The sequence below is a fragment of the Podarcis muralis genome, chromosome 17 (assembly GCF_964188315.1).
Source record: "Podarcis muralis chromosome 17, rPodMur119.hap1.1, whole genome shotgun sequence".
Lineage (NCBI taxonomy): Eukaryota > Metazoa > Chordata > Lepidosauria > Squamata > Lacertidae > Podarcis > Podarcis muralis.
The window spans coordinates 766,559-779,237 of NC_135671.1; the positions used below are offsets into that span (position 1 = coordinate 766,559).

Genomic DNA, 12,679 nt, shown 5'->3' on the forward strand with positions numbered 1-12,679 from the left:
GGTTCAGGGCATCACAATTACAAAAAAGGACTGTGTTGCAAAAAGAAAAATGGGGGGGGGGGAGTTCATTGTCACGTGTGAAAATCTGTTTCTCATTAGTAAAAAGTACTGATATTCTGTCACTTTCCAAACATGTTTAATCGTAGCAAAATACAAACAATTTCACACTACAGCATAGAAGGTTTTTAGATTTTCTAACGTGTGTCTGAAATTCAGCTGGAGACTAGCGTACTTTAAACTTAATTCATAGGGTGGTATTTAACTAAGTGAATTGACATTAATGAACATGGCTAAGTTAGGTGCATTAATATTAATAGCTCTACTCTGAGTAAAACTTAGTTAAATACCACCCATGGGGTAAGCTCTTCACCTTCTCACCTTGCAAGTTATCTTTATGCAACAGAGTATTGAGATGCTCCATAATATGAAAGACAAGAACAGACTCCACAGCTGCTCTGTATCGTCCAGAATGATCTGCGCTGGCGCTGAGCCCCAGACTCTGGCACCCCTGACCTGCTCCAAATTTGTCCAGCAAGAACAATTCCTGAGGAAGGAAATTGGTGACCATGTTGTGAAGGGAGCGTTCTTTAGACTCAGGATCCAACAGCCAGCACGCCACCTAGAATGAGGGAAGTGCAAAGCACACTTAACTCAAAATGCGTTCTCCGTCCCCCCCAAGAATGCAACAAGATTTGGGTATATGTATGTGCGCCCCTCCCCAAAGATAGGAACTTATAAGTTCTATTTCTGGCAATTGCTGGGGGATTTAAACATTGATTTTAAACATCACTCCCACTTTACAGATAGAGGTAGGCTGTCTGAATTATGCATTGCTTTGTAACGATTTGTTGGGTCTCTGGACCATAATAAAGATTGATTGATTGAGAAGATAGTATCAGGGGCTCAGGAGCAGAGGCACAGGGGAGAGAGGAAATGGAGAGCGAAGGGGAAGAATCTGAGGGCAGCGTAGGGGAGAATGACAGTGACCCGAGAGATTCCATGAGCTTCTCCAGCGAATCAGAAGATTCCCAGAAGGGGGCGCCGATGGTCAGGGCAAGGGGGGTCCCAGGGGGGACGCACCAGAAACAAGGGGCCAGCGGGGACTCCCAAAGCAGCAGCGGGAGATCAGGACCAGCTTCCCCACCAGAGCGTAGTGGGGGGGAAGAGTCCCATGTGTCAGGGCCAGCGTCTCCTCCAGCAGGGAGAGAAGATGAGTCAGGGCTGACCACGCCTCCATCGGAGAGTGGGGGAACGGAGGGGAGGTCAGGTCCAGCTAGCCTCACCGAAGGGGGAAGCAGTGACAGGAGCAGTGTAACGGTCAGGAGGAAGGTTGCCGGCTGGGCGCGCGCGCCAAGTTCGAATGTACAGGCGCGCGGGACAGCAGAAAACCCGGATTGGGAACCAGGTCCTAAAGCCCGCCGGAGGCAGGGGGAAGACTCAGGGGACTCAGCGTCAGAAGAGTCTAGGAAGGGCAGGACCTCAGCGGACAAGCGGACCCAGAGGAGGAGGGAGCAGAGGAAGAGGTGGAGCAAGGCTAGGGTCTTAAACTGGTGTCTGGGGGGAGGAGACTCAGACGGAGCTTCGGCAGTCTAGAGTTTGAGACATAGAGCTGCGCGCCGCGGATGTAAAAGCGAAACTGAGCTTCAATAAAGACTGTTTTATATAACAACGAACTGGCGTTGGTCCTTTGTGAGCTGGGACCTCGGGCAGCTCTGACAGATAGAAAAAGGGTTAGCTATAAAACCTTTGGGTCCTCATAGCATCCTGCCAGAGAGATGCCACAGGCCTTCAGGAGGATCTTGTAGTGCTGAATGAAATCATACACAGCAAGCGAAAACGCTCTCTTGGAATCCTGCAGGTGTAATTGAAGATGCTGCAACCTCTCTGCTGCGGCCAAGTTCTGATCCAGGGGAGGCGGTTCCAAACTGGCACTGATTTCTAAAACAACAGAGAAACCATCTTATTTAAGTATTATGACAAGGATCCATGGGAGGAAAGAGGGGGGAAGAGTGTATGCCTATACATTGTTTTTCCTTGTACAGGGCAGTATAAAAACCATCCTTGGCTCTCTTCCTCGCATTCTCCAGCTCCCATTACACCTGCCATTCGCATTAAGATCACAGCACCACCATCCTCATTCATAGGCTTCAAAGCTCACGCCTTATTCTTCCATCTTTCCCCAGTTCTCTACCATTCCCACCTGTGTCGTTCGGTCTTTTCTCAGAAGTATCTTACTTCTTCCCATGGATCTGAACTCCCAGCCGTCAGCTCCCCCACTTGCACCTTACACAAGGCTGCGTCCCAAACTCAGTTCCACCTTTTCCTGCTGGAATCCTATGTGAGATTTTTTACCCCCAAGCAATCCAAGCTCTGCCGTCCCTCGGAAAAGCTGCACCTTTTGTCAGTATTCTGTGATTGTTCTCTGTCCAGATAAACCATAACTGCCACTCTTATGGATAAAACAATACTTTATAATTTCGTTAACGTGGATTTGGGAAGGCAGCAAGATGCTACGCGTAGGCTTCTCTAAAGTGCATTCCTTTAGAAAACACTTCCTTACCAGTCTGTTCTTGAGATTTCTGTTGCAATGAAATGTAATAAGCATCCTTTCCACCCCAACACACAGCTAATCCAACTACCAGCAGGTCTTCACAGGCTGTTACAGGAAATCCATCACCTTCATATTGAATTTCCTGGTTCCCTATGAACACACAAAATTTAAATTTTTAAGACCCCCTGAAGTTCCTGCAAATTGTGTGCAAAGCATACTTTCCATTCCTGCTTTTTAAATTATCTTTATGACAGCGGTAGGGGAACCTTTGGCCTGAAGACCTGATTAGGGTCCCAATGTAGCTTGCAGGGCAGTTTCTCCCAAACCCACCTGGCATCCTCTGTGACGTCATGTGAGGGCTTGTGGAAACAAGGCTGACAACTGGGAGCCTTGAAGTGTGTTCCAAATGCTGCACTGTCAAGGAAGACTTGTAGTCATTGCTGATCAGCTGATAGGCACTGATTTCAAGCTCCCTGCTAGCCATTCCCAGCAGAAAAGTGGAGCTTGAAGTCAGTGAAACAGTCATGGTTCTTTGGGCCACATGTTAAATGACAGATACATATAATCGTACCTTGGAAGTCGAACGGAATCCATTCAACTTCCAAAACATTCAGAAACCAAAGCTCCTGCAGCCAATCGGAAGCCCCATTGGACGGTCAGCTTCCAAAAATAGTTCACAAACTGGAACAGTCATATCCAGGTTTGCGGTGTTCAGGAGCAAAAATGTTCGAGAACTAAGCTGTCCGAAAACCAAGTTATGACTATATATTGTATGATTCAATTTCAGTGTAACAAACTCAGTACAAACTCAGTGCTTTCTATAGCCTATAAATCCATGAACCATGATAGCCGAACCTTTGTCACTAAATGGCGTAAGGAACTGTGGAGAGGAAACATTACAGTGGTACCTCTGGTTACGTACTTAATTCGTTCCGGAGGTGTGTTCTTAACTTGAAACTGTTCTTAACCTGAAGCACCACTTTAGCTAATGGGGCCCCCCGCTGCTGCCGCGCCGCACAATTTCTGTTCTCAAGCCAAGTTCTTAACCCGAGGTACTATTTCTGGGTTAGTGGAGTCTGTAACCTGAAGTGTATGTAACCTGAAGTGTATGTAACCCAAGGTACCACTGTATATGCAATTTCTCATTAACCAGTGAAGAATCCGTATTTGTTGTCTTTGGTATCTCCAAGTGACTTTTTGCTGCTAAAACTAGGCGTATGCCTTCTTCCTACTTGGCACCACAGTATAAACTCTGTTTCCTTCCCGGATTCAGATCAATCTGCAGATTAACTTTCAGATATAGGACCACTTGCCACTTTACTAAATCCAGAGTAAAATGTCTAAAATATACATTTCTAAAATAATGGAAGGAGCACATGGGGCAAACTCACCTTGCTTGAACTTGGCACCAATAGCTGATCTGTGGGAAAGGGGGCCTTTTGCTCTTTCACAAGCCACTGAGATAGCAAATCTTTTTTTTGTGCTCCATTCTTTAATGAAGGTTTGGAAAAGAGCCTTATCATTCGCTACATCAATTATAGCAAAATTTTCAGCACTGCAGGATGGTAGATCTTGAGATAACTGCAGTGAAAAACCTTCAATTATAATAGAGTCATCCTCAGATGGAAACTCAGCATGTCTGCCGTTTTCTGGTTTTGCTTGCGGGTGTGAATCAAGTGCAGCGTTCTGCAGGAGCTGAAGACCAGGAGCTTTGTCTGTGGGGTTCATATTTTTGGCTTCGGCATGTGTCACAAAGCGTTGATCCTGTGAAGGAGGCTCCATGAACTTTGCTGGAGAAAGAGGTTCCTTGTTCCCATCTGTCCAAGAAATGGAACTTCCTTTTCTGTTGATTAGTAAAGAGCCACAGGTCTTACTCTGATCACCCATGCTAGTAAAATCTTTGCGAAATTTGAACTGACCACAGGATAGGGCAGAATCCTGATTCTTCTCAGATAGCACTACTCTCAAATTGCTTCTTGTATCCATTTCAGGTTTATTTCCAGTGGGGCTTGGCCATTCATCTAAGACTTCTTTCATTCCTGGACTTAAATCAAACAAAAAATCACACTTTCCCACTTGGTTAGCATTTGCATCTTTTCCAGTAATCTCAGGTCTGACATCATCATCTGCCTCTTTCAGATTTCTCAGCTTGTTGAGCACGTTTCTGTGAAAACAAGGCACGGACTCACCATCTCTCATTTCTGCTATGTGGAAAGAATCAGCATCTGAGAACATTAGAGAGTCATCCTCATGATACTCTGTCAGTCGCTGCTGGTTTATAGTGGTATTTGATACACCGTTGCCTGACCCCAAATTCTGTTCACCTGGAATATCATCTTCTAAAGTGGATTTAAAAGGAGCAGGGATAATTTGCTGCAGTGGAAGTTCTCCCATGGCAACAGCTTCACCAATGTGAACATCCTGAGGGTCATTAATGTGGTTAAAGTCTTCATCAAACAACAAACTATCACTGCTATTCAAATTTATTTCAGGCAAAGGACAGCACTTGGCATTTGCATCGACAGCAGGTGGGTACTGATTAGCAGCAAAGGAAGCCTTTGAAAGGACAATAGTTTCCTGCTCTTCTGCCAGATTTGGAGTCCGATAGTCTCGTAAGAAGCTTTCTAACTGGGAGTCCATAACAGAAAAACTGTTTCTTTCAAGGGAAAACGGTATTTCTGGGTATTTCATAGGCTTTTTGTGAGCGCCTTTTGCTTCACAATGCAATAAAGCTGTGTTTCCTGCTACATCGTTTTTTTTAACAGGTAACGGTTCTGCTTTTCTGCACGCTGGCTTATTCATTATAGATGCAGCATTAGTTTCTGAAGTACTAGCACACTTTATTTTCAGTGCTGAATCTGCTACTAAGTCTTTTTGTTTATCAGCTACTGTAGCTGCCACCTCCTGTTGCAATATCCTCTCAGTTTGCGTATCTAACTGGAAGCTTTCTTCAAATTCTTTGAAGACGAAATACAGATCAGGAGAACAGCTTTTGACGCATTCAGAAGGCTTCAGAACATTATCAGGGTGATTATGCACTTTACCCATAACTGTACTTGTATTTTCCAGGGTGGGGTTGAATCTTCCAGGCTCATTTTTGTCTGCTTTTCGAGAACTCTCTGCTTTTTGCTGATTTCCTGTTGTGGTGATAGCGCCACTTGCTGCTTCATTAAAAACATTTCTACCTCTGTCCATTTTATTTTCAGTAATTATGCTTCTAGCACCGTTTTTACTGAGCTCCAATTTGCTGCAATTTCTTATCAGATTCAGTTTCTTATCAGATATCACCAGATCGTCCATAACATCTTGCATTTCCATTTTATCTTTAACAGGAGCTGCATCTCCCTCTACTGAATTCAAAGCAGGTGTTTTAATGTGATTATTCAGTGTTAACTCATATCTGGATTCACTGGCATGTACAGGTTCTATAAGCAATTTGTGCACAGTTTTCCCACTATCTTGGTATATTTCATTTGCCTGTAGGGATATTTTGTCAATTTCTTCCTGGTAGCCTAATGATCCTTTAGTTACAGTTTGGTGATGTTTTTGGTTTGACTCACAGCTGTCGCTGGAGGATGGAAAATGATTGTTGAAACTTGATTCTTGACTCCAAGGCCTACTCCATTTTGCAACTGTGCTCTGTTCCCTACTTTGATTTAAATTAATTCCAGCTTTTTTCTTAAATCTAGCTGCAACATGATGTTTTTTTGAAGTAGCTTTCAAGCCTGGCCTTGTCCTCCGTTCAGTACTTATCATGGAATCCAACTTTTGCTTCACAGAGATATCTCTCATACTTTCCCCATCTTTTCTCAGATTTAGCCGTTTGCTTGCACTACAGCATACGTCATCATTTCTTGTCTCTCCCTTAGTTTCATCTCCCAGAGTCTCTTCAAGTCTCCCATTTACTAAACTAGCATCTAACGACCTCTTGTTTTTTTGTCTAACCCATTTTGCACTATCAGGTTGAGAACTGATCCTTTTGTCTGATGAAATTATACTTTGGCTATTTCTTGATATCTGTTTCCCACACAGTCTATGTTTTTCCTCTTCCTCAACTTGTCCTGTTACGGAAAATGTGGAAGAGGAATCTGATAAGAGAGAGGCATTGGGGTTCCACTGCACTCCCAAAGCAGCCAAGTCCTCCTTTAAGAGAGTTTTAGCCTCCTCCACAACAAGATTAGCAGCTTCAATCTCAGTTAAACCCTTCAGTCCAGACATCCATATAAGGGGTGCAATTTGGTGCTCCTCGACAGCCTGTTCATCTTCATCCACTGCCCTACGACTGAAGCAGAAGAAACAAGACAACATTACCTGGAAATCATGCTTCAGACTTTAAAAATTTGTAAAGAATTCCTACCATAGCACTCTTACTGTCATAGAATCATAGAATTGTAGAGTTGGAAGGGGCCTCAAGGGTTTTCTAGACCAACCCCCTAAAATGCGGGAATCTCAGCTAAAGCAGCCATGAATGTTTTGAATGTTTTATGTAGTTTTTATGTACAGTGGTGCCCCGCAAGACGAAAAACTCGCAAGACGAAAAACTCGCTAGACGAAAGGGTTTTCCGTTTTTTGAGTCGTTCCGCAAGACAAATTTCCCTATGGGCTTGCTTCGCAAGACGAAACGTCTTGCGAGTTCTTGCGAGTTTGTTTCCTTTTTCTTAAAGCCGCTAAGCCGTTAATAGCCGCTAAGCCGCTAATAGCCGTGCTTTGCAAGATGAAAAAACCGCAAGACGAAGAGACTCGCGGAACGGATTAATTTCGTCTTGCGAGGCACCACTGTAGTTTTTTGTAGTTTTTATGTAGTTTTATGTAGTTTTGTGGTAGTTTTATGTAGTTTTTCAATTTCATTGTTCCGCAAGGGACAATGACAATAAAGATATCGTAATCGTAATGACAGATGACCATCCAGCCTCTGCTTAACATGTCACCTCACATGCACCCATAACAAAAAGTCAATTTTTATATTAGTCTGCACGCCAATAAGGAAGTGAACAAAGGGGTTGGGAAGCAGTGGTGACAACTTATCTTGCATCAGAGGTTATGTGCATTCAGAGATCAGTCGCTGGACACTTGACTTCTAGGAAAAAGCTAAGTAAGAAGAAGAGGGGTGCAAAACCAAAGAAAAGAAAGGACGGGGAGGAATATAGTTTTCCCTTCAGGATTTCTCTAAGATGCTGCTCCCCTTAGAAGGTGCAGAAGAGCATGAGGGAGGAGGAAGAAAATAGCAGAAATCTCCTACTGAGAAGAGGTCAGTTTTAAAGAACTGCACATCCTAAGGTGATATATATCATAATTTAGGGGAAATGTATATTGCTCTTCATATGTGTTTCCAGGGCAGTATAGAAAGGGGAGAAATTATTAACAAGTATAAATGAACAGTGACACAGTAATGAAAGTACAGAAACAGCTGAAGTTAGAACTGAAGAAATAAAAATAAATAAAACACAGGTGCCTTGGGGAGGGAATTATGCTACCAAAAAGGCCCTCTCTTCTGACACCACTTGCCTTACTCCAAGCAGGTGGGGAACCTGGAAGACAGCACACAGGCATGCTGACATAGGAACACACATTCCTTAAGAGTAGGATTGAAACACCACCATATTATGAGTCTTACATAGAATCCTAAATATTACCTAGATAAAGCATGACAAACATTTATGTATAGTATTTTACACCAATACCAAATTCAGACATATCACACTGGCACTGGGGAGCATAAGAAAGCTAAAATAAAATTATTGGAGTGTAACATACTAAACTCTAGTAAACTGACATCCAAGAGTGAGAATCAGATCCATTTCCCAAACTTAGACTAGCTAAAACTGTATCAAAGGGATAGCTTTCTGTCATACTAGAAATACTTTTAACCTTCTGAAAGGTGCTGCATTCCTGAAGGCATTTTCCACCTCGGCAATATTCCCTTTGGCGACATCAGCGACCGTGACAAAACCAGCCTTATAGAGAGCTCTAGCACACTGTGCATTTAACAGAGATATCCGGACAAGATCACAGAGCTCTCTCTGGATTCCAAATGTGAGACGACTCTGAAACTGGGAGAGCAACTGTTCCATATTGTGCCACCCCAGACGGTTACAGAAAATGGTAATCATCCCTGAAATATATAAGAATTGTTACAAAATTCAGCATTTTAAAACTTTTTCTTTAAAAAAACATTATGTTGTTATCAAACAGTGTATGTATAAATGGTGCAAATTATTACAAAATCACTTTCAAGAGATCATTTAAGATAGCTACTACAGGGGTGTCTTCATATGTTCACTCTGACAGTGCCAAATATTCCCTTATGAGATATATATATATAAAGTCATACCTTGGGTTGAAGTTGCTTCAGGTTGAGCACTTTCGGGTTGCGCTCCACGGAATGTGTTACTTCTGGGTTTCGCCGCTCGCACATGCGCAGACGGTCAAAATGACGTCACGCGCATGTGCAGAAGCGGCAAATCGCGACCCGCACATGTGCAGACACAGGTTGTGTTTGCTTCTGGATGTGAACAGGGCTCCGGAACGTATCCCATTCGTATCCAGAGGTACCACTGTGTGTGTGTGTGTGTGTGTGTGTGTGTGTGTGTGTGTGTGTATATATAAGGTAAAGGTAAAGGTACCCCTGCCCGTACTGGCCAGTCTTGACAGACTCTAGGGTTGTGCGCCCATCTCACTTAAGAGGCCAGGGGCCAGCGCTGTCCGCAGACACTTCCGGGTCACGTGGCCAGTGTGACAAGCTGCATCTGGCGAGCCAGCGCAGCACACGGAAACGCCGTTTACCTTCCCGCTGGTAAGCGGTCCCTATTTATCTACTTGCACCCGGGGGTGCTTTCGAACTGCTAGGTTGGCAGGCGCTGGGACCGAGCAACGGGAGCGCACCCCGCCGCGGGGATTCGAACCGCTGACCTTTCGATCGGCAAGTCCTAGGCGCTGAGGCTCTTACCCACAGCGCCACCCGCGTCCCGTGTGTATATATATACGCACACACAAAAACACACACAGAGAGACAGACAGACAGACAGACAGAGAGACAGACACACACACACACACACACACACACACTGTTATTGGCCAAATCTGCACACGTTGGAAGACTGAAATATATTGTATAAAATACAGCAAAGGTTACTGGATTTATTATCCTGCCATTCCTCCCAAAAGAGTCTCCTGCATACACCAATTTGTATAATAATAATAATAATAATAATAATAATAATAATAATAATAATAATAATTTATTACTTATTAAATTAAATTAAATTATGTATGAGTATTGCCTCACCTGCATAAGTAGCAGCAGACTGCTGTAAAGACTGAAGTTGTCCACGATTGCTGCCATATTTCTTAGCAACGTCATTTATAGGAACCTCATTTATTAAGTCCAAGAGAGCCAGGCTTGTAAAAAATCTACATCAGTAAAAATTAAGATAAGTTGGTGTGCTGCAAAAGGGGCATGAATATTGCTTTATGGTAAGAACATAGAAAGGAAAAAATTAGAAGCAGATGAAGTAATCGAGAAGGTTGCATCTCTACTGGTGTGGACATTTGTGCCAAATTCATTTTCTGTCTGACTTTCTTCAACTTACCTTCCACTGGGAAGAAAATCGGCCGGGGGGGGGGGCAGGGGCTGGATGTGCAAGCTAGCTGAGAGCTTAAAACAGAAATGCACGTTTGGATGTGGATGTGTATCCCACTAAACCAAGGATAGCATATGATGTACGTGCAGACGCAGAGGCATAATAATTCCTCAAAGCAATGATATCAGAGATCATGGGGCAGGAAGGTGGAAGAGGCTTCATATATCCCTAAGCAGGTGGCAGAAATGAATCTGAGGAATAAACTCCCTACAATCTATCCAAACATCCTAACAGCAGGAGTTGAATAAGCACGTATGTGCCAAGCATGACAATCTCTGTTGAACCTCTGTTAAGTGGGTTCTAGTCTTGCTTCAAGACACATGTGACTGGTTTTCCCATTCCACCCCAAATGCCCTCCACCAACTGCAAGCATTCTTCACTTTCTTTTAACTTTAACAGTACTGTAGTACTGTACTGCTGTTCTCTCAGCTGGAAGAAAGGCTACAGAAAGCTACACACACAGGCCCGATTGCCACTTTATGGCTAGAACAGCAGCAACAATAATAATCAGAAAAGACCATCTGTAATTGTCCATGTTGCAGTCTGCTCCAAACAAAAATTAGAAGGGGTTGCAGTACACCAACTTAAAGGTGCCCTGCAGATTAACAAGTGTCCTGCAGAAATTGCAGCCAGCTAGATCCATATCTTGGGTTGCAGTTATGTTAGGCCTGTAACAGTGAGTGTTGTCAAGGTGATGGAGGGATTTGGCAGGAATTCTGGAAACAGATGGTGCCTGGGGGGAATTGGCAAGGTAGCTAGCATTCCTGCAGAAGTAGTTGGGGGCACAAGGAAAGGGAGCAAGAGAACAGCAACAGGGGTTTGCAATGGTAATTACTGCCTTGCAACTTATGACTGTCACAAACTCAGGCACATTTATGTTATATACAGTGGTACCTCGGGTTACAGACGCTTCAGGTTACATACGCTTCAGGTTACAGTTTCTGCTAACTCAGAAATAGTACCTTGGGTTAAGAACTTTGCTTCAGGATGAGAACAGAAATCGTGCTCCGGCGGCATGGCGGCAGCGGGAGGCCCCATTAGCTAAAGTGGTGCTTCAGGTTAAGAACAGTTTCAGGTTAAGTACGGACCTCCAGAATGAATTACCGTAAGTACTTAACCCGAGGTACCACTGTATATGGCAAAAGGACCACCATCTTAAGGCAGTTGGTGAAGCTAAGGAGCCCTGGGTCTACTTAAAGCCTGAATGAGAAACGGGGGGTGCCTGTGTATAATGGAATGTCTTCTACTGAAAAGAGGGTGCGAGTGAAAAAGTAATTCATAAAATTAGAGATGATCTGGCCATTGTACTGCTGGTTGAGAGTGGTAAAAAGTAAGTGGAACCAACTGCAAGTTCATCTGAAATAAGACAGCTGTTCCGTGGGGAAGAGGCACACCCATGCAGGGCACTTGTCCAAGGTACAAGAAGATGGAATGCGTGTGCCTTACTAGCAGAAAGAGGAAACTGAAATGGCATTCTGGGAAACCTAAGTTTCAGGCTGGGATGCCTTTGTATCACCCACAATTTTGAATTCCCTCTTAGATTATATGACCACACGCTGCTAAATGAAGATGCACACCTGGCAAAGAACACAGACAGCATGAGGAACAGAGGAATTGCCTGCAAGCACTGGAAATTGCTTATTTGCAAGGGATTCTTCAAAACTGCTCCGCATCAGTTGAATGTGTGTTGGGTATTTTCAATCACAATGCCTATTTCAAAAGTTATTACTCCCTTTATTTTGTACTACAGATAGGCTCCACGGAAATGTTTTGGAAGAAACTTGTTTCTAAACACACGCTACTTGCAAATCCAGTAACTTCAACATTATACTTAGAGCAGAAAACGGCTGAATGCAGGTTGCAAAGGTGGAGTATTTTGCACTAATGTCACCATCACTTTGTGATGTCATATACACCATAGTGTAACATTGTTAAGTTGTTCAGCCATTACCTTTTGTGGATAGCCATTTGCCTACGCTGCCTCTCTGTTCTAGTAATTATTTTGCCCTTCACAGAGCAAGCCAAAAAGCTTTCTTCAATTCCAACCAGCTCTGCAACTCTTTTCATCGAGGCAGGCAACTTCTCCCACATGCAAAAGAATCGATACCAGTCTATTTTGGCCCAGTCTTCATAAACAGGGGTGACCTAAAAAAACGAGAACCAAAACAAGAAGAAACAGGTTTTGAATCCCACTTCCTTTACATACTATTTTCACACCACCAAAAGAGGTGGGGAAAGCTTAACATGAATCAACAGTGTGATGCAGCACTGGAGCAATTGAGGGAGTTGGGTATCTTTAGCTTTGATAAGAGACTGAGAGGAGAGCTGATATTCAAATCTCTAACAGAGCAAGCTTGTTTGCTCCTGCTCCAGCGGGTAGGACCCGAACTTATGGCTTCAAGTTACAAGAACTAAACATCAGGAAGAACTTTCTGGCAGTAAGAGCTGTTCAATAGTGGGAAGGACTCCCTTGGAAGGTGGTGGGCTC

At 43.7% G+C, this 12,679-nt stretch overlaps 1 protein-coding gene across 10 annotated transcripts in view; it reads right to left on the reverse strand.

Moving 5' to 3' along the window:
- The window catches only part of POLQ (DNA polymerase theta), a 43,851-nt gene that overhangs the window by 12,658 nt on the left and 18,514 nt on the right, over positions 1–12,679 (reverse strand). For 9 of the 10 annotated variants that reach the window (XR_013391148.1, XM_077921356.1, XM_077921355.1 and 6 more), the window contains 7 exons: positions 12,143–12,336; positions 9,837–9,961; positions 8,420–8,663; positions 3,943–6,833; positions 2,561–2,701; positions 1,745–1,938; positions 379–619 (listed from right to left, as the gene is read on the reverse strand). Coding sequence is in view for 9 of the 10 variants with exons in the window: in XM_077921356.1 (XP_077777482.1) it covers positions 379–619; positions 1,745–1,938; positions 2,561–2,701; positions 3,943–6,833; positions 8,420–8,663; positions 9,837–9,961; positions 12,143–12,336 (4,030 nt within the window). In the remaining variant the exon portion in view is untranslated. The remainder of the gene's footprint in view (positions 1–378; positions 620–1,744; positions 1,939–2,560; positions 2,702–3,942; positions 6,834–8,419; positions 8,664–9,836; positions 9,962–12,142; positions 12,337–12,679) is intronic. The other variant, XM_077921354.1, reaches the window with a different exon arrangement.